This window comes from Phragmites australis, chromosome 21 (assembly GCF_958298935.1).
Source record: "Phragmites australis chromosome 21, lpPhrAust1.1, whole genome shotgun sequence".
In the NCBI taxonomy this organism is placed as follows: Eukaryota; Viridiplantae; Streptophyta; class Magnoliopsida; order Poales; family Poaceae; genus Phragmites; species Phragmites australis.
Window position 1 is genome coordinate 1,813,812 of NC_084941.1, and position 26,339 is coordinate 1,840,150.

At 42.2% G+C, this 26,339-nt stretch overlaps 2 protein-coding genes and 1 non-coding gene across 4 annotated transcripts; 2 read left to right on the plus strand and 1 right to left on the minus strand.

Moving 5' to 3' along the window:
* The first annotated feature begins 13,617 nt into the window (after positions 1-13,617).
* LOC133903877 (probable trehalose-phosphate phosphatase 2) lies at positions 13,618-17,931 on the plus strand. 2 transcript variants are annotated; one of them, XM_062345349.1, is made up of 12 exons: positions 13,618-13,770; positions 15,036-15,137; positions 15,214-15,704; positions 15,784-15,924; positions 16,029-16,100; positions 16,206-16,331; positions 16,419-16,475; positions 16,550-16,651; positions 16,765-16,842; positions 16,938-17,078; positions 17,178-17,270; positions 17,416-17,931. In XM_062345349.1, exons 3-12 carry the CDS (start codon positions 15,417-15,419, stop codon positions 17,464-17,466), a joined length of 1,149 nt encoding a protein of 382 aa, XP_062201333.1. In that variant the 5' UTR covers positions 13,618-13,770; positions 15,036-15,137; positions 15,214-15,416; the 3' UTR covers positions 17,467-17,931. The 2 variants fall into 2 exon arrangements, with proteins under 2 accessions (XP_062201333.1, XP_062201334.1); XM_062345350.1 differs by having other exon boundaries at positions 15,267-15,704.
* Positions 17,932-18,487: 556 nt separating this feature from the next.
* On the plus strand, positions 18,488-23,197 carry LOC133903814 (small ribosomal subunit protein mS47-like). The gene is made up of 14 exons (XM_062345276.1): positions 18,488-18,670; positions 18,789-18,869; positions 19,388-19,456; positions 19,530-19,593; positions 19,966-20,045; positions 20,138-20,221; positions 20,350-20,434; positions 20,571-20,656; positions 20,767-20,888; positions 21,828-21,888; positions 22,229-22,327; positions 22,410-22,511; positions 22,796-22,837; positions 22,902-23,197. The coding sequence occupies exons 1-14, from the start codon at positions 18,551-18,553 to the stop codon at positions 23,019-23,021; spliced, it is 1,215 nt and encodes a 404-aa protein (XP_062201260.1). The 5' UTR covers positions 18,488-18,550; the 3' UTR covers positions 23,022-23,197.
* Positions 23,198-23,952: 755 nt separating this feature from the next.
* On the minus strand, positions 23,953-24,112 carry LOC133904181 (U1 spliceosomal RNA). The gene has a single exon (XR_009907416.1). It is a non-coding gene; the product is annotated as a U1 spliceosomal RNA (small nuclear RNA).
* Positions 24,113-26,339: the final 2,227 nt, after the last annotated feature.

A 26,339-nucleotide genomic window follows, 5' to 3' on the forward strand; every position in this document is an offset into this window, starting at 1 on the left:
ATTTAAGATGAACTTCTACAATTTACAGTTCAAAATTTAAGAGGAAACAAATAAGACCTAATATAGGTGCATCATCCAGATGAATGGAGCAAGTAGGGATCGGAGCCAATTCAGAACTAGTAGCACGAATAAGTGAGAAAGACCAGGTTGCAATCTACATGACCATGCATGTGCGCTTGTCTTCCCTCTCAAACAACCTGTGGTCGACCTGCTGCTCACACGTATAATAAAATACGTGATCAGAGAGTTGACACACTAAAAAATTATCATTAGTAACTGATATGACATGCGTGCCAATAATCAGTGGTAAACCGATGCTACAAACAACTCATGATCAGTGGTAAAGCAGCTTAACAACGGAAGCAGCTGAAGAACGAAGCTTCTTTTTCATGTACCTGGGCATCAGCACTGATATTGATCAGTGGGTTGTGTCGTTCGCACGTACGTCCGCTTACTCGGCACCAACGAGCAAACTCCTTTCGATCGAGCCCTTGGCAATGGTGGAAAATAATATAATGCATGCAAGTTAAGTCAACCACGCCTTCGGCAATATATAGAACTCCATTCTTCCACTATGTTTGTCCACGCATGTGCTCGGGAGAATCCGTTCAAAATATTTGTCCTTGCAGAAGAGTCAAGAATAGTTATTGTAATGTTTCTACTCTCTCTCCTCTTAATTCAATGCTTTGAAAGAGCGAAAGTGGTTGCATCGTGCCATTTAACAAGGGTATGGATGATCATTTCTCATTGTTTTTATTTATTTAATATTTTCATTTGTTAGTGCATAAGGTGGACTACTGATAAACATTGTAAAATAGGGAGAGTAGCTAGCAATATTGAATTGCCCTGTTTGCAAGAACCGCCACTAGGAGTTTAACTAGCTTGTAGTAGTACTCCCTCCTGTCATAAATACTTGATGTTTTGATCAAGATCCGATCAAAATTCAATAGCTTTTAAAATATTTAGTTTTAAAACATAAAAATCGCACTTGTAGATTTGTTTTAAAAAATAATTTCATAATATTATATTTTTATTAGATATTGTAACTATATTCTAATAAAAAATAGTTGTCAAAATTGCATGCGAAGACCTAAAAAATCAAAATATTATTTATTTTTTACTTGAGGGATTAGTTGGTTAGGGAAAATTTGCAGCAGAGCAGGTGCGTCGCATGCAGCAGCCAAAAAATGCCTTTTCACGACTCGATCTTGTCTCACGCGCTTGATTAATTTTGCAGCTGGGAACGGGTGACAGAGTAATTGTGGGGTGTCAGAGCTTCTCGATGTATGATCGAAGGTACATCATGAGACCTGACGAACCATAAGCGATCACCCAGATCAATGCAAAGATTTATGTCTCTTTGAATCTGCCCAACCACACACTTTACAAATCAATCCATGAGACCATAAGTTGACGATATCAAACCCTTAATTCCTAAGACTATCTCCAACCATATTCTCTTCATTTCGTTCCTTTCCCGATTCCCTTTTCCGTTCTCATTCTCTTTATTTCCTCTCATCTCCAACAGCTTCCCTTCGAGGGGAATCGCGAAAGGAAATGAGAGAGAATCCCGTCCTGAAGTAAATGACCCTAAGAATCCCATTGTGAAAGGAACCGTGAAGGGAAACCATTGGAGCGCTGAAGGGAACGGGAATCCCTTCACGACGGAAATCTCCCCCGCGAAAGGAAGCCGTTGGGTTCGGTCTAACCGAAAAAGCAAACACGATCTTAATAAGAAACATCCAATTCCTCTCTATTGCAGCTGTGCCAAATCAATAGGAAGAACAAATGTTATGGTTGTCTTAGACACGTTCACTATTAAAAAAAACTTTTTTACTGCCGATCCATAAAAGAGTTTCACTGTCAGTTTTGGAACCGATAGTAGGCAACGGACAGTGATAATCCCTGACTATCACTGTCGGTTGAAGGTTTTAGCAGACAGTGATAGTCGGATGACATATCGATTTTTTTGGCTAGAAAAACTGAAAAAAAATATATTTTTTTCACCCGAGGAACCCTCATGCCTGCGCCGTCACAAGTCACGCGATTTTATGCGTGGAATACGTGCGCATACGGTTCGTGGCACTCGAACTCACAAACTCTTAGCTCGCGCGATACATCTTTACCGTTCCACCACAGAAGTACTAGTGGTATCATTAGTATATGCAATACTTTTGACATCTTCTGTCTGAAACTTTAAATGATTATTTAGATATCTAAACGACACCGGATGAAAAAAAAAATTCCAACTATAAAGTTATAGATCTCATCGATGGCTACAGTTTTGATATAAAGTTTGTCTCCATCCGACTTTGTATTAAAAAGTTATGAATTTTATAAAATAAACTGTCATCCACTGTCATTGCCGACTCTAACCGCGAGCCGACAGTTATAGTATCACTGCCGGCTCGTGGCTAGAGCCGACAGTGATAGTCAAGGTTTTACTACCGACTTATAACACGAACCGGTAGTGATACTATCACTGTCAGCTTGTGGCTAGAGTCGGCAATGATAGTGGATTTTTACTGTTGATTTTTTTCAAATGGCCTTTTAGTACCAGTATATGATACGAACCGGTAGTGACATTACATCACTACCGGCTCATAAGAAATTGATAGTGATAGACCGATATATAAATCTATTTATATAGAGTGGTTAAGCATTCCGAGTTTTGCAATAAACACGATATGCCATTCAGGGGTCGTGAACTCAACTATTTGTAGCCCTAACGATAAACTGACTAGGACTCTCTATGACATAATTAAGGAAACCTAAGATCCATCAGAGACTTTGCACCTATCCGTGTCCATCTTCTATATTGGTTTGAATCAAGATCTATCAAGCTGAATTAAACAGAGTTTGAATTGAACTGGAATCTTTTATCTTCTCCTGTTGTGCTTGTACAACGAGAGCGAACACAACACACGCACCTCACACTCACACCACATGTATACACGTATGCGCATCCATACATATGTTAGAGAAGCAATTGGGAGGCACGAGACCTTCAGTGCGCGGGAGCGCGCATACCACTGAACACGCATGTGTGTGTACCCCAGTCTAACCTGAGCTAATTGCGAACGCTGGCTAGAATAAATCCATCCCCTCTACACGGATGTGCGTGAGACAGGCTCAAACGCTCGACCCAGCCTCTCACTCATAGCAAGTAGACCACCCGAGCTACGCTCGATACGCAAGTCATCCAGTTCTTGTCGTCCAAGTCAAGCAGGGTCATTTTGAGCCCACTACAGTGTTACAGCCCAGCCCACTAACATGCCTCCTATATAACTGGTACCAAACTGTAACCCTAGCCCAAATTTCTCATTCACCAGCCGCCTATAGCAGAGAGCACAAGGGCGAGGGGGAAATTTCCTCCCGCCCAAGCTCAGCCTCCTAGGTCATCGCCGGTAGACCTTCGTGGGTCCAACTCTGGTACTTCTCCCTCCTCTGGTCCCCTGATCCTCTCCTCCCTCACCCGGTCAGCCAGTGCCCTCTACGGCTCACCGCCCTTTGCTGCTCTCTACTAAAGTTGATTGGCCAAAATTTTAGCCACACGCCACGACCTTCTATTCTGTCTCTGGTCTCCCTTCCCCTTATCTTGTGGGAGCACTGAGTTTGAGGGAGGGACCCCTCGCCGCTGCGGATCAGCTCTGTCACCGATTGGAGGTCCTTGCTTCCCCCCTTCCATCCGGGGCGGTGAGGGTAGCGGGCACGTCTCCAGCAGGAGAAGCGTCTCCTTGTCCTCCACCTCCAGGAGGAGGGGGCTCCCGCAGAGAATGGCCATGGCCACGACGATGCCGCCTCTGTCTCCTGAGGCAACTCATCGTAAGGATTTGCCACATCCCCTTGTTCATTTGTTGCTAGATGTAGTTAGTACTAGGATGCTTAGATTGCGTGATGTTGTGTGGTTGTGGTCAAAAGCATGGAATAGCTTTTAGGCCTCGCTTTGTTTGCGGCTTCCATATGTAGCCTTTATTGAATTCGATTTTATGGAGTTGACGGAGGTTAGGAGATTTTGATCAATATTCGGTCTAACGGTATGATTCCTTTTATTCACAATAGAAAGTGATGAATCCCATTGAGCTGTTACAACCATGTGCGAATTCACGGCTTTTACTTTGGAATTTAGGTTACGTAAGGTAGACACATTTCACTGAGAAGCAAGTTTGGCTCCAAAATGTCATTGAGAAGCAAGCTTGGCTCAAAATGACATTGATTGCTGTTAAACTTTGCTTGGTCAATGATGGTGCTGCTTTCAAATGATTAAAATCTACTCCAACCATATGAACTTCACTGCTCACATAATAATTGTTAGGTCAATGACCGGTGAGAGAACTGTGAAGAGGCTCAGATTGTCCAAAGCACTGACAATACTGAATCACATAACTGTGCATGAGGCATGTTGGAGGATGGCATCACGCAGAGTCGATGTCGTGTTGTTAAGACAATTTTTGGGCATTTTATCTATAGCTTTCTTGATGTTTTCTGAAAAGTTTTATTTGATTTCAAGTAAGTTTAGGCATTTACCTATTGTGGAGAATGGTGAGGTCATTGCACTGCTGGACATAGCCAAATACTTATATGATGCAATTGCACGAATGGAAAGAGCAGGTGAGAAAGGAAAAGCAATTGCTGCTGCTGTTGAGGGCGTAAAAAAGCACTGGGGAACAACTGTATCTGGTCTGTAGTAGTCATATTCCCTGTCATTTTTTATCTTCATTCTTTATTTTGAAAAAAGATTTAGATATTTGACTTCACTTTACCTTCTCTTTTCTGTTTGGCCTGTACTGATCACTTGTATGATAAATGTTATTGTTTGAAGGTTTGGCCTCATGGCTTTTGTAGTATGCCTCTTAAATGTTTTCTCATTTTTTTTTCAGGGCCTAACAATTTTATCAAAACTCTTTGAGAGCAGATGTTTAAGCAAGTAAGTTACCATCATCCAACTCATGAACTTAGTTGTGTAATTGTGCTCCATTGATTCTTGGTCATATTGGAAGCGGTAATGTGCAGGGTTACCAAATGTTTAACTGAGTTTATCAGGAAATTTTGTGTGATTAGTTTCAAGATAAAATGGTTTGTTAATAGTGTATAGGATTTCAGAATGCAGATTGGAAGCAATAATGTGCAGGGTTACCAAATGTTTGACTGAGTTTAGTAGGAGATTTTTTTGTGATTAGTTTCGAGATAAAATGGTTTGCTGATAGTGTATAAGATTTTGGAATGAACTTGACCTTGCATGGTTAGGCGTCTCGAATGGTTTAAACTGTTGGAGAACATTGTTCAGGTCTTGGATAAAGATGAATAAAAAACTTGTAGTACTAATTTGTTGTGCAAGAAAGCCAAAGTGCTTGTTGTGAAGAACCCAGTTTTCTATTACGATGATCATTTCGTGAAGAATGAGTTTAGAGAGTAATATATTTATACATTAGTACTCATCGTTATTTTTTAAACTATAAAGAAATTCTTATATTGCTAATTTACCGTGTTTGTGTACAAATCTCTCATCGTGAACTACATAAGCCAATTCTCAAACATAGGTTCAGGTTAATCTTCTTTCTAATACTACATTACAAGGTAGCTGCTTTTGAATTACTTGATGAATATGCATGGTTCATAGAACATTAAGTTACCTTTTGAAGTATATGATGACTGTATCCATGGCAATGTAGATATACTTATATTTTGTAGGTGTGGTGAAGTAACTTGACATGTGTTGTATATTATTTATAAGGTCCTACGACTTGATGTAATGAGATGACTGCAAGGATGGCAATAATGTAGACATGCTTATATTTTACAGCTGTGCTGAGAAAACTTGACATGTGATGTTCTTTTTTGAAATATTTTGGGACTTGTGCTGAGACAATGTTCATATTTTTTTGTAATATATGTTGCTGCCATTCTTACGATATCTGTGACGGTATAGACACAACTACGTGACAAAATATTTTGTCATAGACCATATATTGCATGATGACTAAGTGTTTCATCACAATCAATCAATACATGTACCTTAGTGATGATACATAAAATTTCATGATGAACTATTATGTCACAGTGATCACGCTTTGCGTGACGATATCGTTTTTTCGTCACAGACAGACAACGATTGTGTAAATTTTAGTGGAGAAATATGCGCCAATAATGATGTTTAGTACCACATTACATGACAAATAAAAATGTCATAGAATAGCCTATCTTCTATGACGACAATGAAATTATCATAAAATGTCGATTGTTCTATGACGATTTTGCAGGCTCATCACTAATTACAATCTATGACGTGGATTCTGTGACGAAACAAGTGACGCAAAAAATATGTCACTATTATTATTCTGTGACAAAAAAATTTGTTATACCGTGACGATACGCTATCATCATCGATAGTCAGATTTCTTGTAATGTGTAAAGACAGTGCGACTGAGATGACCTCCATGGTCAAGGATGTCAATGGACACATTTTACCCGTATGTCTGTAGGTAAAAACCCTAACAGACACGAAGTTGAGATGCATTTTTATCTATTGGTACGAGTGCGGGTTTGAAGTTAAACCTAATGGGTATAGAGAGACGGATATGAAATAGGATTACCTGTGCCCGATTTGGCCGTGCACCCTCTCCACACATCTGACATGTGGGCCCACATCATTTTTAATATATAAGCTATAGACTATGTGGTATGTACTAATATGATATGCCTGTTATGTATTTGTGAGATGCTTGTTTATTATCTTAGTTGAGATGTATGTTTAAATTGATGATATTATTATTACATACTTGATCTTATGTTCAATACAAGTTTACTATATTGGCGGGTATACGGGCGTGCCCTCGGGTGGTGGGCGTAGAGTTAGTTTTCACCCGTGTTAGGTAATAGGTGTGGGTGCGGGTTTAGGTATTAGCTCGCGGGTACAGGTTTGTATAGCTTATAAGTATTGTACACGTTGCTATCTCTATTCGTGGTAGATGGCGGATGAGGCGACGTGCGGGCGGCGACATACCCTCTCCAGAAAGCTGGCACTGTAGACAAATTGTGGGAGATGACACACCCTCTGAAGAAACCAGACATTGTAGATGAAGTAAGGGAGACGACACACCCTCTGGAGAAACCTAATAGTAAATGTATGGAATGCAAATATTATATGTCTATGTATGAAAGGTAATAATAGGAGATTGAATGTATTTTTAAAATATATGAAAGATAAATATTAGATATCTAGATATAAAAGATAAATAATAAAAAATTAAATATATTTTTAAAAAGAGACACATAATTCAACTTTACATAATGACTATTTCATCATTAGATCGACAATAAAGAGAGATCATTACTAGCTAGCAGGTCAGTAGTCACTACTTGCTGGAATAGCTGGATTGCTGGCACTACAAATTACTAGCATGCAGCCAAATGTACGGTCGAGGCGGTTCCTCGACGTGTCATTGAGTCACATGATGCGTAGTTTCAACAGCCAAGTTTTTAAGAAATGTTCTCCTCGTCCTCTCTTTCTTGGATGTCAAGGCATGCCGCCGCCGCCGCTCCCATCGCTCTGTCAAACGACATAAAAAAAAGCAAACTAAGTTGTCAAACACATAAAAAAAAAAATGCCACCGTCATGAAGCTTTTGTACAATTTCACATGCTTTGACTTGTTACTGGTTCATTGATTAAGTAAAAATTAACCCTGTGCGTTGGTTTCGTTGTAATTCTGGGATGGACCTGTTCGCCGTCGTCGATAAATAATCTCTCGATCGATCTGGCAGCTGCTGTCTGCATCTGCTTGGCCTCAGCGAAGCTAGCTGCTGCTTCGTCATCCTCAGAATACTCTGACGGACGTGTGACTTGGCCGAGACCTTTTCGGTTCCGACGGACTGACGATCGAATCCGCGGCTTTCACCGTCAGCGCCACGCACGCATGCAGCTGGGTTTCGCGCGCGTATCGTACGTGCCTCCACCGACAAGAACGTCGCGCTCGCCTGCGATCGACGACGAAGACGAGACGTGCCGGCCGGCCGCCCAGCTGGCCCGCGCGATCTCTCACTCGTCAGCGACAGACAAGCAAGCAAGCATGCGAGCTCTTTAAATTAGCTCTCGCGTCAGCTCTTTAAGCTCTCTCCTCGTATAATAAACCTCTCTAAAATTTAAATAATTTATTTATTTACTATCTCTTCTCGCCATTCAATCTACTCGTCTCATTGCTAACTATGAATGTAAGATTTATTTTATCAATAAAAATAAATGAATAAATTAGAAAGAAAATTAGCGAATAAACTTTATTTTTCGGATTTCATCCAAAATCAAATTACAGTATAATTTTTAACATATTCGTTCGATAATGTTCTATCTTCAATATATATATTTTCGTTATAACGTACACGATTACTTAGTTAGTTGGTTAGAATAAGTGGCAAGTTGGCCGTAGCCCACCGGGCTTTCTGCGGCGAAAGGGCGCGGTGCCTTGGCGTTTGACCATTGCCACCAACATGTACGTACACGTGATCCACGGGGCCGCCCGGGGATCGTGAAGCTAGAGCTGAGCAGATACGCTTCTTCGTTGTGACGCTAGCTGCATGCCTAGCTGTTCGACGTACTCCTTGACACGCACGCGTGTTTCTTTCTCCATCCCTTGGCTCTCAGGAACTGTCGCCGCGAAGATCCAGCTGGTTTAGGTAGATGCGTTGTTTCACACAGGCCATGTACTGCGCTACTGGTTTGTTGGTTAGGGAGGACATCTCTAGCTCGCCAATCGCCATATAAATTAAGAACCCAAGAATGCATGCAATATGGAGAACCGTGTGCAACGACAGGGTCATGTAAAATACAGCTCCACGTCCACTGTACACGTATGTCTAATCTCGTTTGTCGACTATTCTCACCGAATATTCATTCATCCAGGATCCCAAGCCCTACCGCTTCTCCCTGCCACGACCTGCAATGTCACCCCGACCGATCGGCGCAGCAATCGCGACGCCCATGGTTTTTCTTTTTCTCTGCCCTTTTGGCAACCCTGTACGGCCGGCGAACTCAACGCAAAACACGAAAGCCATGAACAGCATGAGCAACGACTCCGTGCAATAATATAATAAAAAAGAAAGGTCCGAGTGGAGCAAGGCAAAATTGCTTAGGGTGTATTTGTCAGCGGGTGAGGTTGAATGAGATGGGTTTATCTTTATTTTTAGGAAATGATAATTTAATTTTCTATTTGATTGTATGGATTAGATGAGTCAGTTTTCTATTTGGTTTGGTTAGATGTATCAGATAAGTTGAGTTGGTGTATTTTTATAAATTAATATATCATATAAGAAGAATATTAGTAAAATTTCTAACAAAGGGTGAGAAGGTTGATGACCTCACCAGATAGTCCGATAATCTGTATTGGGTAACGTCGAAGTATTTCATGCAGAGAAGAATGCAAGTGCAGAACACTAAATATCAACCCACCAGATGATCCGATGCTTGGTTTGTGCACACCAGATTATATTATCGAAGCATTTCTTGCAGAAGCGACTGTAAGTGTTAAAGAATGAAGAACAACCCACCGAAAGGTCCGGTGCTCTGAAGATTAATGCACCGGAGCATTTTACACAGAGAGAGTGCAAAGACTCAGATAGCTTAAGATAACTCACCGAAAAGTCCGATGATAGATTTGAAGGTACACCAGAGTGTCCGGTGTTCATAGAGATACTGAGTAGAGTTCCAACTGCTAGTTTCTGAAGATGTACTTACCTGATGATCCGGTGTTAGTACTATTGTTATCACCAGATCTTTCGGTGTTAATAGCTTTTTGAGTCGTTAGGAAAATAACTAGTTGGCGGATTTGAGGCTATAAATACCCCTCTACTCAGTTATTTGAAGGTGTGTGTCGGAGGATGAACTCCTGTCGTAGGGATCCCGAGAGACCCCTTTTTAGAGATTCGGCCGGGGGGTGATCCTGAACGAGCTTGTCTGGGAAATAAATGGGAACGGAAATAAATGCAGTGGCTGGTGGGAGATGATCGTCCTAGTGCAAGAAAGATGGGTGCACCGGGGTTTAGACAGGTTCGGGCCGCACGGAGGCGTAACACCCTACTCCTGTGTGAGTGTTATATCTCTCCTTGAAGGGAATTCTTCAAGGATGTATCTGGTTACAGGGGTGAGCTGTCTACAGAGAGCTTGAGGCTCTCGTGTTCTAGCTTGGCTTGAGCTTGTTTGTGATGTTCTTCGTCTTTTGATCTGGGCTTCCGGGTCTTCTATTGAGAGCTTCGGGATCTCAGGCCGCCGAGGAGGAGTCGTTATGTATTCTCCATCCTTTCCTTTTATAGGCGCGCCGACCTCGACTTATCCTGAATGGGAAAGAGGGGGCGCGAGTGCCAAGGCGTCACGAAGAAAGGCGTCATCATTCCGTCTTGGCGAAGTGACAGGGGCGGTGGAAAATTGCGGCGTGCATCCGACCACCCGCCACTGTGGATGTCCTCTGGCGCCATTAAGAGGGCCCACCGGGCAGCCGCAGACGTGCCCGGTGCGCCCACCCTGTCTTGTACTTCTGCCAGGGCAGGGTGGCAGGCGGAGCGCTTAGATTTTGGCAACGTTATCCCGAGGCACCCGGGTGAAATGGGACGGGACCCGTGCATTTAATGGACCCACGCCCCCCTGCCAGAGCATGGCAGGGTCTGACACTAGGGCGTGGGCAGCTGAGAATGTCAGGATGTCAGGATGTCAGGCCGCGCGTGCCTATTAAATGCGGCATTGGGCCTTTGACTAGCTGACACCCCGACGATGGGACCTTTCGGGCCGTCGGATGATCTTGCGCGAACCTTCAGGGAACCGAGTCCTCGGGGGCTGCCACGTGCAGCCCCGAGCACTCTCTCCCGAGCACTTTGGTGAGACCTTTCGGGGAACCGAGTCCTCGGGGGCTGCCACGTGCAGCCCCGAGCACTCTCTCCCGAGCACTTGGGGGAGACCTTCGGGGAACCGAGTCCTCGGGGGCTGCCACGTGCAGCCCCGAGCACTCTCTCCCGAGCACTTGGGTGAGATCTTCGGGGAACCGAGTCCTCGGAGGCTGCCACGTGCAGCCCCGAGCTCTCTCTCCCGAGCACTTGGGTGAGACCTTCGGGGAACCGAGTCCTCGGGGGCTGCCACGTGCAGCCCCGAGCACTCTCTCCCGAGCACTTGGCTGTTTGGATCATCGGGGGACTACAGTACTCGGGGGTAGGCGAGGACCCTTCCGAGCACTTCCTTCCCGGTACTTGGACTCTGCGGATCATCGGGGAACTGGGGTGCTCGGGAAACAGAGGCGGCGGCCCCGAGCACCTTCTCCCGGGACTTAGCTTCTTCTTATCTTGCAGGGCGGACCTCGCGGGATGGTGACGCGTGGCAGATGGCCGGCCCGGTCTCGGGACTCAGGGACCCCTGGTTCCTGATACACCGACAGTGTGGCATGCTACTGAAGTCTAGAGAAAGCTCATATACACTTGAGAATATATTGAGCCACCAATGTGCTTAAAGTGATCATCCAAAGTGATTAATTATAAGAGTAGAAAGTGTTTACTACTTATAGACCTAAAGTGAGTTGTAGCTAGGTGCTGCAGTTTGAAGAAAGGATAAAGGAGTGATCCTATCTTATACCGAGAGGTACGCTAATACCTTGGAGTCTTAGTGACTCGTCGACATTTTGGGTCTTGGTGGCTCAAGTTTATTGATCCTCCGACTTGGAGAGGAGCAGCGGCAAGACACATGTATGAGGACGTGGAAACCCTTGCCTTAGTGACTCAAGCTCCGAAGTAATCATGGCGGCAAGTGACCAGAAAAGAGGCTAGTGATGAGACCTTACTTTGGTGGCTTAGTGACTCATCCGGCTTGAGGTCTTGCCTTGGTGGCTTGTTGGTTTAAGAGTCTTGACCGGGTGTCGACCGAGAGCATATCTTTGGTGGAGGTTCAACGTGAACTAGAGGTGACATTCATGCCATCGATACTACGGGATAAAAATTCCTTATGCCGAGTTTGTCTTTGTACCTTATTTACGTTTCTGCATTTACATACTTGCAATTTACCTTGCAAGAGTAGTTTGTAATCATTTTGAGCGGTAGAGTAGACAAAATAGATAACCCTAGAGCATATTTAAATAGAAATTGATATATGTTTACTTGTGAAATTTTTGGAGGTATTAGGTTCTAAGTGTCACAATTCACCTCCATCTTAGAACATCACCGTTCCTCACAACTAGATATATGACTAGAACAATTAGAAGATAAAACCCAACACAACAAGTAGCCAGAGCTTGATGGGATCAAAGTTTTCTCAAAAGATGACTTGGGCTATAACTTTTTTTTTTGTGAGATTTTCACTTCCAGATATGAATGACACAAGAATATATAATGACACAAAGGATACACAAAAGATGAATGATAAGCGACAAAAACAAAGACTCTAATGGACAGAAACTTAACCAAACTTACCAAAATAACAGATGCAAACAAAGGGCTTTGGCAAAAAAACTTTTGGTTTTTTATGGATAGGACGAACACAAAATATATGGTGACAGAGGCAAACGATCCTACCGTGGCTGCGGAGGCTCTGGTACCGGATAAAATGACATCACATTAAAATTACATGTTTGAACTCAAATTGATTTAAAAAAAGAATATCACATGAAATGATAAAAAATGCATATAAATAGAGCATTACAAAGGAACTCACTTTTTCAAAAAAACTTAGGGTTGGAAATAATTTTAGAAATTATTACGCCACATGAGAGAAGTATTAGTGAAATTTTTCAGATTTTTAGAATTTCTTTGAGGCCTTAAAAATGGCTAGAAGTTCTAAAATTAGCCTTTTTTTTAGAGTTTTTTAATTTTGAAACCTACATGAGTATTGAGGTGAATCCTTTTAAAGTGAATTCATCATGAATTATAGACTAAAAAAAGTTTCATAAATTTATAGTACGATAACCTCACTGTCCAAATAAAGTAAGAGGAAAGTAGAAAAATTAAAATATATTAGTACTGTTCATCCGACCTCTGTACGGGACTTAGTTATCCTGACGTGACTTAGACGGCCACTATACGGGATAATATCGTGATCAACTTGGTAACACTATATGCATTGACGTGATGAAATTAAGAGTCACACTAAGAACCTCGACAGGATAAAAGAGCAATTTTTTGAAAATTTAGTTTCTCAAATACTGTTATCAAAATATTAGTTTTTAACTAACCTAAAATAAAACAAATTCCCACGGGTGGAGATCCGGTGGACCCTCTCCCCCGCCACGCGGCGCCACGTGTCGGCGCATCGGTGGGGACGGGAGCGGTCAAGGAGATTCCGAAGGCCTTCCCCCTCCTGCTCCGTAGATCCCGGGCCCACCCTCCCCTCGTCGCGCACACACTTGTGGACCCCCGGAAGCCGACCCCCTCCCGATCGCCGTCGCTCGCCCCTACGTGGCGCGCCGTCACCCGTCCGCGTCAGCAAAAGCACGCCGAGTGGGCCCCGCGCCCCGGTCGCCTTGGGGTTAATCCCGTGACGAGGGAAAGCAAAACGAAGCGCCCAATTACCGAAGCAACTGGTAACTACTTTTCCGCGTCCGCTTCTACAGAGAGAAAGAGGGAGTCGCCGCCTATTAATACGGGGCCTCCTCCGCCTTCTCTCCTCTCCCTTCCTCTCTCTCTCTCTCTCCTCCCCGTTCGGTTCCCAAATCCCCCGCCTCCGTAGTCGCCGCCCACCTGGCCGTCGTAACCTCCGCTCGGTGGTGACTCGCCGGCTCCGGCATTGGGGATAACCTCGCCGGCTCCGTACGGTAAGCTTTCTCCTTCCGGGATCGGGTTCTGATGTTTTCTTCGGGAACGTGTCGCGGTGTTTATCTAACGGTAGTAGATCTCGCGCCGAATTCCTTGCCGGGATCGTGCAATTTTTGTTTTTTCGGGCGTGTTCGTCGCGTCTCTGTCTCTCCGTGCGACGGCGACGGCGACGGCTGGCGGCCAGTCGTCGTCCCCTCCGGAAATCAGTTCCGTTCCATGTATGGGACTGTATCAGAAGAACCCAAAAAGACGCGATTTTTTAATCAAATCTCCAAAACCACGGCAATGAATGAACGGACAGGTGGGATGCGGAGGGGAGGGAGGGTAGTGGCGGTGGTGGTTGGCTGTGTGGGATTCTTCCTCGCGGGGGTCCTACTTCTACGGCCGAGGCGGGGGTCTGTCCAACTGGCCGTACCCTTTTTCTTGCCGTTTTCCCCGATTCTTTTTGGATGTATTACAAGGGGAGGGAAATAAAAATCTCAGCTTTGATGATTGCCGCAGTGCACTGTCCTGGGCTTGTCTTTGGATGCAGCGTAATGCGCGCCCCACCGTATTTGTTCTGGTTGGTTGGGGTTGATGGGAGCTGTGCCTTTCACTGCCGCCGTTGCGCGCGGCATGTTGCATCGGCGAGGCTTTCTTGCAAGCCTGGCCAGGCGCCATCTTTTGTACAAGCATATTGATTGGTTGATTGATGCACCGGTGGTCCAATGAATTAGTCCTCTCATGATACATGATGATGACTGACCTAATCCCTAATTATGTGTTTGCGTTTTGTTTCTGAGCGCCACCGCTAAACAATTACATGTGCACATACCCTGAATAGGTCTTTGTATTTCTTGTATTTTTTCTATGCATTTTCATGGGTACCCTGTGTAATTCATCACGGTGGAGACTGGAGCCGACGGCGCCAACCACTGCAAACTTTGAGCATCAACCACTAGTACACATAGGTCTCACCAAATCATCCATGTTTATGTGATTTGCTGTAATTTGGCCTTTTAAGGTTTTAATGATGGATGGATCAAACATCGTTTTCCAACTAATATTTGGTAGTACATAAAAGGAATCATGACTCACCAACTGATGTCTTGTCATTTTCCCTTGTTACTCTTGACAAAAAGGTCTACTAGCCTTTTTTTTTTTAACTTACAAGGCAAAACAGTAACTATGATGTTCAGTGTGGTCAGCTGCTCTTGCATTAGGTTGTGTGGTGTTTCATTAGACCATCACATGACAAAGCTTTTTGTCCTTGCTATTACTGCAGTGTTGGCTGTGATTGTGCACAATTGATGTCCTTGGAGCTGATCGGCCTGTCGGATGAATGATCCTTCCTCTTAAATGATCTGTGTCGAATGGCAATGAACCGGTAATGTGTCTGAACATTCTGTAGTTCTTTTTCAACTATTGCTATGTTTCAAGGCTAAACCTTTTTGCTGATACAGAATGCAAGGACTTCCCGCTTGATGGGCTGGATGCGCTGCATGCACGTTTGCAGTGACAAGAAGACATTGAAACGTTGGTTTTTCATCGACAAGAGGGTTGATTAAGTGCTTGGCTGTGTGGAATTCTACAATCCAGTGCACTTCCCTTGCGTAGTTTGTTACTGTTTTACAACAAGACTGAGAGGGAGAGTTGGGTCTTGTTGATGGATTTGAAGACAAGCCTCAACTCACCTGTAATTGCTGATCCTCTTCTGACATTAGCCCTGCCTCCTGCTGTCATGACTTTCACAACACCTACTAGCTTCCCCTCTCCGGGGCTTTACTTGAATACTGCAAAGAAGAAGCCTCTGCCTGGTAAGATCGAAGAAGTTCGCGCTTCTGGATGGCTTGATCTCATGATGGCCTCGTCACCAACTCGCAAAAGGCAGATCAAGGATGTCATCAATGATGTTCAAGCTGATGATCTTGATTTGCAATATCGTAACTGGATGGTATGTATTTGGATTTTAGTGTTTGACAGTGATAAAGAAAGTTGGACTGTCAGTGATTCCCAAATTGTTACTGTTGCAGGTGGAGTATCCTTCTGCTTTGACTTCATTTGAGGATATTATTGATCTTGCTGGGAGTAAAAGATTGGCATTGTTTCTTGACTATGATGGAACTCTTTCGCCAATTGTGGACAATCCTGAAAATGCACTAATGTCTGATGAGGTATATATATATTTTAAATACTGCAATTCATGTAAAATTAAAGCACCAACCTATCTGTGTTCAGTGCAATTTCCGATCCACTTTCTAAAGATTTTGTCTCACAGATGCGTGCTGCTGTGAAGCATGTGGCATCACTTTTCCCAACTGCTATCATTAGTGGAAGGTCTCGTGATAAGGTATATGATGTCATTGTTCATCGCGAGAAATACCTTTTGTATCAACCTTATTCATTTTTCCTCTGTTGTGGGCTCCATTTTCTCATCGACAAAGTATTTTTGTAGGTTTTTGACTTTGTCAAACTAAATGAATTGTACTATGCTGGAAGTCACGGAATGGACATCATGGGGCCTGTTGGGAAGACTACTGCATCCAACGGTGTGGAATGTATTCGGTCCACTGATTCGCAGGTGAAACACCTTACTTGATCTTATGCCCACATAATTTTAATTTACACTCGGTTTTGTAAATCTATTTTCTCTTTTTTTCCCTCGTAGGGTAAAGAGGTGAACCTCTTCCAACCTGCAAGTGAGTTTTTGCCCATGATCGGTGAGGTATGTATCAACTTCTGGAACTTGGGATGCCATTTTATGAAATGGTTCGATTTGCTGAGTGTTGTACTTGCCAGGTGTACAAAAAACTTGGTGAGAGTGTCAAGGACATTGATGGTGCAAGGATGGAAGACAACAAGTTCTGTGTGTCTGTGCATTACCGTAATGTAGCTGAAGATGTAATAATTCTACTCTATATCTAAGTGTTTATTTCATACAAGAAATGTTTATTGGGGATATTTTAGCTGAATATTTACCATTTTATCTCCTGTTTTCTATTCTTGCTTCTCAGGACTATCGAAAGGTTTTCCAGCGTGTAACTGCTGTTTTGGAAGATTATCCTTGTCTAAAGCTAACCCATGGGAGGAAGGTGAGGATTATGCACAACTAGAAGGCTTTATCTTAAATTATTTGTTAGCTAGCATTTTTAAATTTAATTTAATTCAATTGCACTCTTCAATGCAGGTTTTTGAGGTCCGGCCTGTGATCGATTGGAACAAGGGGAAAGCTGTGGAGTTTTTGCTCGAATCGCTTGGACTCAACGAGAGTGAAAATGTCCTTCCTGTCTATGTTGGAGATGACAGAACTGATGAAGATGCATTCAAGGTATACATACCTAGTCTAGTAGTCATGTCTAGTTTGTTCACAAGAACGTGTAAATATATAACCCATTTCCTCAATATAACTTCCTCTTTGTGCGAATAGGTTCTGAAGGCAAGCAACCGTGGCTTTGGAATATTGGTGTCATCTATACCTAAGGAGAGCGATGCCTTCTACTCCTTAAGGCATCCAGCTGAGGTAACTGCTAGTACTTGAGTAACCGCATCAATTTTTTTTAATGTTTAGTCTTGGTTCAAAAGGAAAAAGAAAACTTTTGAATGTTTAGTCATGTGGTTGATATCACAATTTAAGAGAAATGAAGCACTCTTCTTGATATACACAGGTGATGGAATTCCTGAGAAAGTTGGCAGCATGGAAGGAGCAATCCACCTGATTGTGGAAGAACATCGGTTTGGCTGGTCTTGGAGAAGAACCAAGAGTATAAATATTAGCAAGATTTATGCTGCTAACCAAATAAGTCAGCTATTTGGAGGAGTCAGGCCAAAGCGTTTTTGATTTGGCATTTTATAAGAGGCTGCGTCATTTTGCTACATTTTGGTCCCACTTTGATCTTGTGTCGGGTTTCTCAAGCAATTCAATTCTTTAATTATTTAGGTTCCTTTAGTATATACGAAAATATGTTGAATTTTTTGGTTCTCGCTAGTGTGTTGCTGTCTCGCAGTTTTGCTCTAGGCAATTGTCTATTCTGTATTCGCTGTAAAGAACTGGTCCTTTGTTTAAACAGCTTTTGGCTGTCAATATGCTCACACAAAGTCAAGTGAGCACAGACCCTACCTTGCAGGCACGTTATGTACTTGTTCGCATAGATGTGGAACAAAGATTCCCGATTCCAAGCAAACCATTTATGGTTCCCGTTTGAAACGTGTGAATTTATTTTCAATCTTTATTATTATATAAAATACGAGTAATTTCTCGCGTCGTTCTTCCCCTATTTTTTTTCTATCTATTAAAAAACTAAAAATTTAAATAATTTACTCACTTTTATGATCCATTCTTGTCTTTCAGTCTCTCCGTTTTGTTAGTAGCTATAAATATAGACCGATTTTATTAATGAAAATAAATTAAAAAATTATGAGAAATAATAGTGAATAATCTCATCTTCTTTTTTTTAATCCCATCTGAAGTATCTGTATCTCAATAACTTGAGTTTACACTTAATATAACCATATCTAATATTTATATTTTTGTTACAACTTACAAGCACTTAGCTAGTCCTATAAAAATGTATTTGCTTTCTGCAGAAATTATACTAGTTCTCGCAATATCCCATAACTGAAAGCCCATAAACAATCGGGCCGAGAAAACATTCAGTATGCGGGCCTTGGGAAGGAACCAAAGCCCGGCCCATACCAGCCCACTCCACGCAGTTTCTTCCCATCACGGCACTCCCACGGGCCTCGCCTTTCGTTTTCAACATACCACTCTCCAGAGTCCAAAACCCTACGCCCCGCGCCACCATGCTGCGCCTCGCTGCCGCCGCCGCCGCCTCCGCCTCCCGCCGCGGCGCGCTGGGGGGACTGCGCCCGCTCTCCTCCCTCCATCCGTCGCACGCAGACGCCGCCGCCGCCAGCGATGAGGTAACCAGGCGCCGGGCCGCCTTGCCTCATCTCGTGGCCTCCCCCGACACGAGATCGGAGGGGGACGAGAGGCTCCGTCGCTGATGCTGTGTTGTGGTGGGTGTATGCGTGTTGGCAGGTGCTCGTGGAAGGAAAGGCCAGCGCGCGCGCCGCCGTGCTCAACCGCCCCGGCTATCTCAACGCCCTCACCACCAACATGGTTCGTTCGCTCACGCCTTCTACCCCTCGCCCCTTACACTGGTATATTAGTTAGCGGCTGTGCGTCGGTGCGCACTCGTGTTTCTATGGTGATGGAGTGCCTGTGTGTTCGACAAAATGCTTGCTCGGTTATGCGATGGAGGGGCTCAGTGAACTGTAGGCGTGATGTTCGATGAAGTGCGCTTGGTGTTTTAGTTGGATCCCCTGTGATCATCTGCGTAGCATGCCAAGTGTTTGATGAAATGCCTGCATGGTCATTTAAGTGTGCTAGGTGGCATGGTGTTGAATGGAATGCCCATGCAGGCTTGATTAAATATCTGCCTTGTCATACCTGTTGCTCCTGCTTGATTTAGTGCCTTCATTTCACTGCAAATGCTTGTTGCTTGGTTCGAGACCTGTTTATGTATTTGTGATGTTGAATTCACCTTTTCTTTTACAATGAGCGCATGGGTTATATCTTACAGTTCTACATTGGTGATAACTGATCTGATGTTTGGTGAAATGTGACCGTCTTGATAGGGAGCCCGGCTCAATAAGTTTTATGAGTCATGGGAGGACAACCCAGACATTGGCTTCGTCATGATGAAGGTATGGTGCTTCATCATTTGCATGCTATTAATGTTGCTTGACAAATATAAATTGAGGTGTTGATTACATGAAGGGCAGCGGCCGAGCGTTCTGTGCTGGTGGGGACGTTGTTAAATTGCGCGATCTTATCAGTGAAGGTGAGTGATTAGGCCGTGCATGGTATATAGTGCTCATTTCGTTGTGAACTGTTGATACTGATGCTTCCATTATATTTCAAACAGAACTTGTGCATAATAGTAAGTTGGCTGTCATGTTTGCATTTAGAAACGAGTAGGAAGTTATTATAATGGCACAATTTAGAACAAGTTTCCATTGATTGCTTTTGCAGCCTTCTTCAGTTATTTCTAGAAAAGGTTGATGGCAAGAATGTCAAATAAAAGGTTTTGCTCCAAATTAATTCTATGTTAAGTTCTTGAATTGAACGTCGCTCGTAATATTATGGATAGACAAAAGATTTTAGGCACATGTCTTGGTTAACCTTCAGTTTTAATCGTTTCGTTTTTAATCAGGCAAGTTGGAGGAATGTAAGGATTTTTTCAAGACCTTGTACATGTTCATTTATGTTCTAGGCACCTACTTGAAACCGCATGTAAGTATATGGACAAAATTGCTTTCTTATGATGTTTCATTTTAAGCTTTTCCATTTGACAGCTGAGATTGCCTTGACTTGTGAGTATATAGGTTGCCATTCTTGATGGTGTTACTATGGGTGGTGGAGGAGGTGTTTCCATCCCTGGAACATTTCGCATTGCAACTGATAGAACAGTATGTCAAAATATTTTGTCTGATTTGCTTTTCTTTCCTACAGTAATATTTTTCTCTAGATGCTTGCTTGTTTCATGAAAAAGGGAAGTTAGTTATTTAATATATCTGTTTGCCACTATGATTTTCAGGTTTTTGCAACTCCAGAAGTTCATATTGGATTCCATCCTGATGCTGCGGCCTCCTTTTATCTGTCACATCTAACCGGTCATGTTGGTTGGTGTTCTTATTAATTCATTAAATTTTTAATAGTTTCATGGTGTCCTCGGTTGTTTTTAATGGCTGTGCTATAGTCTAATTCATGATGGGAACACATAATTGTCTTTTCATTCTCATCATGGACACTTTGCAGGGGAATACTTGGCCTTGACTGGTGAAAAACTAAATGGAGCGGATATGATTGCACTTGGCCTTGCTACACATTATTCCATGAGTGGCGTAAGATCCTTTTTCATAAACCACATGTTCTGCATTTCTGGTCTTCCTCCCCTGGCCCTACCTTTAGCAAGTTAATGGATCAACCTTATATGTTCCATTTCTTTCGGCAGCATCTTGATCTAGTTGATGAACGACTTGCAAAATTGGTAACTGATGATCCGTCAGTTATTGATTCTTCCCTTGCACAATATGGAGACATGGTTTATCCAGACAAAACAAGCATTGTTCACAGGTAAGCTATACAATGGCCATGTGGAAAATAAAAATGATTTCTTCACTGAACATTTTCCTCATCAAGCACTTTACCATGTCATCACCTGTGTTACATGGACACGGGTGCGGGTGTCGGAGTCCGACTCATGTTGGGGCGTCAGATTCAGCAAAAAAAATTTGGGACACGCCAAATACCACTTGGAATCCGACACGGATACGCGAGTGTCCGACTCGGAAAAAAATTTTGGACATGGGTGTCCGGGTAACACAGGTCATCACTATTGCCATTTCAGTGGATTGGATGATCTTTTTTTGTTGAACAACTGTTAGATAACAGAGTTTGTTGATCTTTAATCTGATTTGCCAAACATACTGTGAGGTTTTTCAGAAGTGCTTTTAGATATCAGGGTTAAATTACGATAGCACAGAAGTCTCAAGGTGATCCTAGATGTAACCATCGTCTTGGCGTTTTCTAGCCTCTATGTTCCCTTCTAGATTTGGGCACAAGGTTTAAGATTTGACCTAAAAGGACTCAGTAACCCTATTTATTCAAATCCCTATTTATTGTTGATAAATTAGGACTAATAGAGTGCAGGTTATAAAAAAGGTAGTAAGTAGTAACATTTTTGTTTAAGAACAAGAAGCAAAAGCTAGGAACAATGCTTCTTCTTTCCTGGAATTAGCATGGAGGACAGGACTTTGATCTGTGAGTTCTTTTCCTCCTTGCCATTAGCATTGGGCCTATGGTGATCTTTTTTCTCAGAAATTTGCAATTATTGGATAATATACATGCTTGGGATGGTATTAATCTGGATGCTGCATTATCTTCTTTTGAAATGTTTGTCATGACTTCATGTAGATTGCTGCATAGATCCTCATGCTCATCACATCGTTTATGAAAGTACTGCCATAGTCTTGATCAATATGTTTCTCATTTTTGTCCTTTGTGTTACTCTAGGCTGGAGGTTATAGATAAATGCTTCAGCCATGAAACAGTTGAAGAGATTGCAGATGCTTTGGTGAGTGACATATCTCATTGCTTGATTCATTTGTTCAAGGGCAACCAAAAAATAATAGTGATTTATGCATGTCTTTTGGGGTTTACTTTTGTTCATGTCTCATTAGTTACTCAAGTGGAATGTTTCATTAGTTACTCAAGTGAAACTTCATGAATGTCTTGGAGTCATCTTTTGATCCAAACTTTTTATCACTCTCTTGGATGGTGTTGTTTCATTGTAATTTTATTGTAATGGATGTTGCACGCTTTAGTTTTTTAAGTTCAATGTTTTGTTTCCTGTGACTGAAACCTTGTTAAATATGCATATTGATAACTCTTAAAGAGTCCACCATTGTAACCAGGAAAGTGAAGCAGCTAGGTTGAATGAAGAATGGTGTACCTTGGCACTAAAACGATTGAAAGAGGCCTCTCCACTAGCTTTGAAGGTCTCACTCCGATCGGTAAGTAAAAAAGTTGAGAGACCTCTGTTGTTTGTCCTTGAGAGACCTCTGTTGACTGAGATTGCTTTTGTCTATCCTGTAGATACGTGAAGGTAGATACCAGACACTTGATGAATGCATTGTTCGTGAATACCGCATGTCAATCAACGGAATCTCAAAGCAATTTTCTCATGATTTTTGTGAGGTATGTAGTATGTTTTTTTATTCTACTTTGGTTTCATTAGAAAAGTGTAGGAAATATTGTATAAATTATTAGCACTGACCAAGTGATCACTGTTTCCACAAAGTGCTAAGTGAATACTAACCAACTTGGCACTTGAAAATTCAAAGACTCGCGGCACAGAATTGCTGGAATTACAACAGCGCTTACTTGAAAACTGCAAAAATGTATTCTATGTTGTACAAATAATCATCTGCATTTCTGTTAATAATGTGGACTCTGTGCACTAATTTCTCGTCACTATGCAGGGTGTTAGAGCACGACTAGTGGACAAAGACTTAGTTCCAAAGGTAACTATTTTACTCTGCACAATTGTTTCTTTGTGGCCTTTATGTTTATTGTTTTTTCTTGCAGTGGGATCCTCCTGCCCTTGAGTACGTTTCAAAGGACATGGTCGACGCTTACTTCGCACCTCTAGGTGAGTTTGAACCTGAGTTGAAGTTACCTACGGAATCGCGAGAGGCATTCGTATGATCACGGATCATTCCAGTGACCAGAACCTGATTAAAACGTGTCATCACAAGAAGCCATTATTGTTGGCTGCACAAACTGTTACGATGGAGAAACTATTCATGTATATTGTACGCCTTGGCGTATTGAAGTTTGAGCGCCAAGGGGCATTTATGTTTCTTTATCAATATTTACCATAAGTTGGCCCTTTTTACCATACAAAGAGTATTGTGCAAGTGCAACGTCATGCTTCTCCTATCTGGTGGGACGGCGGCTATTTTAGCGCCGCGCAGATTTGTCGGTCTGACTTGTGAGTCAGCATGTCGCTTGCACTGGTGGGCCGGTTCAATCGTCGTTCCACCCTGCCACTTTTTTATTTATATATATTTTTAATTAAAAAAATATAAAAACTATGCGGCTATTTTAGAAATTTACAAAAATAGGTTCTTTTTGCCGTTCACTGGTGAGAACAACTTCCTATCAATCCAACGAGCGGTAGATTTAAAAATTAAAAAAATGTTGTGTTTCAATGCACTAACCTTTAAAACTTTATCAAAATAGTCATAGAATTTTTTGAAAAAAATATGTAGCGTAGAGGATGATCGTGCTTCACAAATTTTTGGACAAAAATGGCATGCAACATGATAAACGAGAAATTGCAGCTGCCTAAAATTGCGAAACGATATGTCAGCTTTCTCAACACAATTTTTTGGTTGAGAGAAACTTCCCGCACATCAATCAAGCAGGAGGATTAAAAATAAAAAAAATACTACATTCAACTCTCGATTCATCAATTGCAGCATTTAGCGATGGAACGAGCTAGGCAAAAATATCAAAATGCGTCCGTTTATTCGGAAAGAACCACCAAGGTTTTTAACAAATGTCAGAGCCCCAAATAAAACCCATCAAGGCTACAGAAGGGCCTATGGACCAAAATTTAATTTGCAAGAACTGGCAGGGGCCGCGCGAACGCGTACCCCCCCGACCACAAATTATGACGTCCACTCTCCCACTTGGGGAGATGGTAGACCAACGCGCTCACCAAGTGCAATGTAAGCCATTGATCTAGGCCACGGCCATTCCTGATCGGCCGTCGACCCCGTCCAGGTAAGTATGTTGCTAGGAACCCCCAGGCTCTTGTCATATAGCCAGATCTCCCACGCAACGCTTCTCCCATAGGCAAGGTGGTACTAAACGAGAGCGTCGTGCGGCAGCCGTGGGGCGCCATGCCATGGGCCGAATTCGAGTAGGCTTTCGATTCGTGACGGGCAGTCGTGCATGTTGGGCCCAGCGGCCAGGCGGGAACTCATGCATGCACTTCTCTTAAGCTTTCGTGAAGAGCAGCAGGGAAAACAAGGAGTAAATTCGAACTTTGAACCGTGCAGATACTTTGGGAAAAGAAAATTATATTCACGTTGGGGACAGGTGCGCCGCTATCATGCGGTGCTGCAGGAGGAGGAAGTATTTACTCAGCATTGCTGTATATTCTATTTTATTAGAGTATATGGTATAAGGATATCTAATGACTTGGGTGTTATAGTAGAATATAATTAGGTTTTATCTTTAGGTTGCTTGATATTTAAACCATATGTACTATATATTTAGCATTCGAGACTCAATATAATACATCGAGCATATTAATCAATCCTTATACATTTTTATGATATCATGAGTTTAGGTCTTGATCCTAGACCACAAATTCTAACCATCGTCAGCTTCCATACCGTGTGCCCCCGGAGAGATCAATCTCCATGATTTCCACCGGGGATAGCACCGTTCGTACCTAGGATTTACGCCGTTGATCATGTTGATCGGTCATCCTATAGACTCTTTTTCGGATTAATTGATCGGATTTTTTTTCTCTAGCCGATCATTGATCGTTGTTTCTTTTTGATCGATGAATCTATTTAAGAAGTTGTGCAAGAGGTTGATGATCTATTTAAGAAGTTGTGCAAATATAATTAAAGGAGAAAGTTTGATGCACTGCGAGAAGAGCCAGATAAACTAAGTGGTAAGCATATAGACGAATTTTTGAAGAAGCTAGTTGTAGTAAGAGATGAGAAGCCCGAGAGCCTTGAGTCTTTACCACTTGAGCCGCAGAGTGTGATCAGAAGAAGGAAGGGTGGAAGGAGAGTTAAGTGTTTCTCTGACTGGATCAGACACGGACCATTGGAGAAATGGGCACTCATTGCGGATACTGATGGTTCACGTTATGAAATTATGACAACTAACCTCATCGAGATTTACAATTAGGTAATGAACGTCGTGTGTCTTCACAAATGAGACTAAAACCTGTTCATAGCTCCAATAAACATATTAATCTCTTAATCATTTTATCATCAATAAGTTAAAACTCACTTAGGGGGCTTAGATGCACTTTCAGCAGCGACGATAAACCTCATGTCTGATGTAATGTTTATCAGCATATGCAACTTTCGTGCTATGTTATATAATAATTGTGGTTCATAACTACTATTATTCGACAAATTAGATTTTATATCCTTCCAACGTTAATTTATTACAAAACTTAACTCACACACTTTTACATCAACTAAATAAAGAAATATCGACAAAATGATATCGAACCAAATTTAAGGATAGAATGAATCACTCTGTGATATTGTTTGAACAACTATTTGCATAACTAGCATTTGTCGCCGAATAAACATGTAATATTTTTCAAATTGTCATATACCAAAGATATATTAGGAAAAAATAATTATACATATACCTCTTATGCTATATATTAATAAATGTGTCGTTGAACGGGCGAGGTGTTCATCTCTCTACTTATTTAATGCATTGAGCGTCAGGCCCACAAGTTCTCATCCGTTTAACGGACGATGGTAGGCTACACATGTAAAATTTTCAAACGAACATGTATTCTTAAATATACGTACATATATACCATGGTGTGTGTATGTATATATGTCTGTCTGTCTCGTAATATGAACATATTCAAAGTAGATTAAAAACAAAAACTATGACTATGACAAAATTGGGAAATATCTATATCAAGTACTAGCTTTGAGTTATATTTATTTGTGAACAAATAAGGCTTACACTCTCCTAACACTTGGGTATAAATGAACACATGGTGGCACGATTTGTCTGATCCCGACTTCTTGGCCGTTCTGACTTCAGACTTCAGAACAGAAGCCACATACATTGTTCGTCGGATCAGTCTCCGGTGGCGCGAAGATGTATTTTCTTCACATGGAGAGATCAAGCATGGAATTGTGCTCACACCACGAGTCCACGATGCGTTTTCGCTGATTAAATAACTGTGCATATATACTTTGTTGCGAAAACTGTACTTTGTTCGTTAGCGAACAGAGATGC

Coding starts and splice junctions, on each gene's coding strand:
- LOC133903877 (XM_062345349.1), top strand. CDS start 15,417: ATGGATTTGAAGACAAGCCTCAACTCACCTGTAATTGCTGATCCTCTT. Junction 15,705..15,783: donor TGCAATATCGTAACTGGATG/GTATGTATTTGG, acceptor TTACTGTTGCAG/GTGGAGTATCCTTCTGCTTT. Junction 16,476..16,549: donor TTTTGCCCATGATCGGTGAG/GTATGTATCAAC, acceptor TGTACTTGCCAG/GTGTACAAAAAACTTGGTGA.
- LOC133903814 (XM_062345276.1), top strand. CDS start 18,551: ATGCTGCGCCTCGCTGCCGCCGCCGCCGCCTCCGCCTCCCGCCGCGGC. Junction 19,457..19,529: donor TTGGCTTCGTCATGATGAAG/GTATGGTGCTTC, acceptor GATTACATGAAG/GGCAGCGGCCGAGCGTTCTG. Junction 22,512..22,795: donor TTTCTCATGATTTTTGTGAG/GTATGTAGTATG, acceptor GTCACTATGCAG/GGTGTTAGAGCACGACTAGT.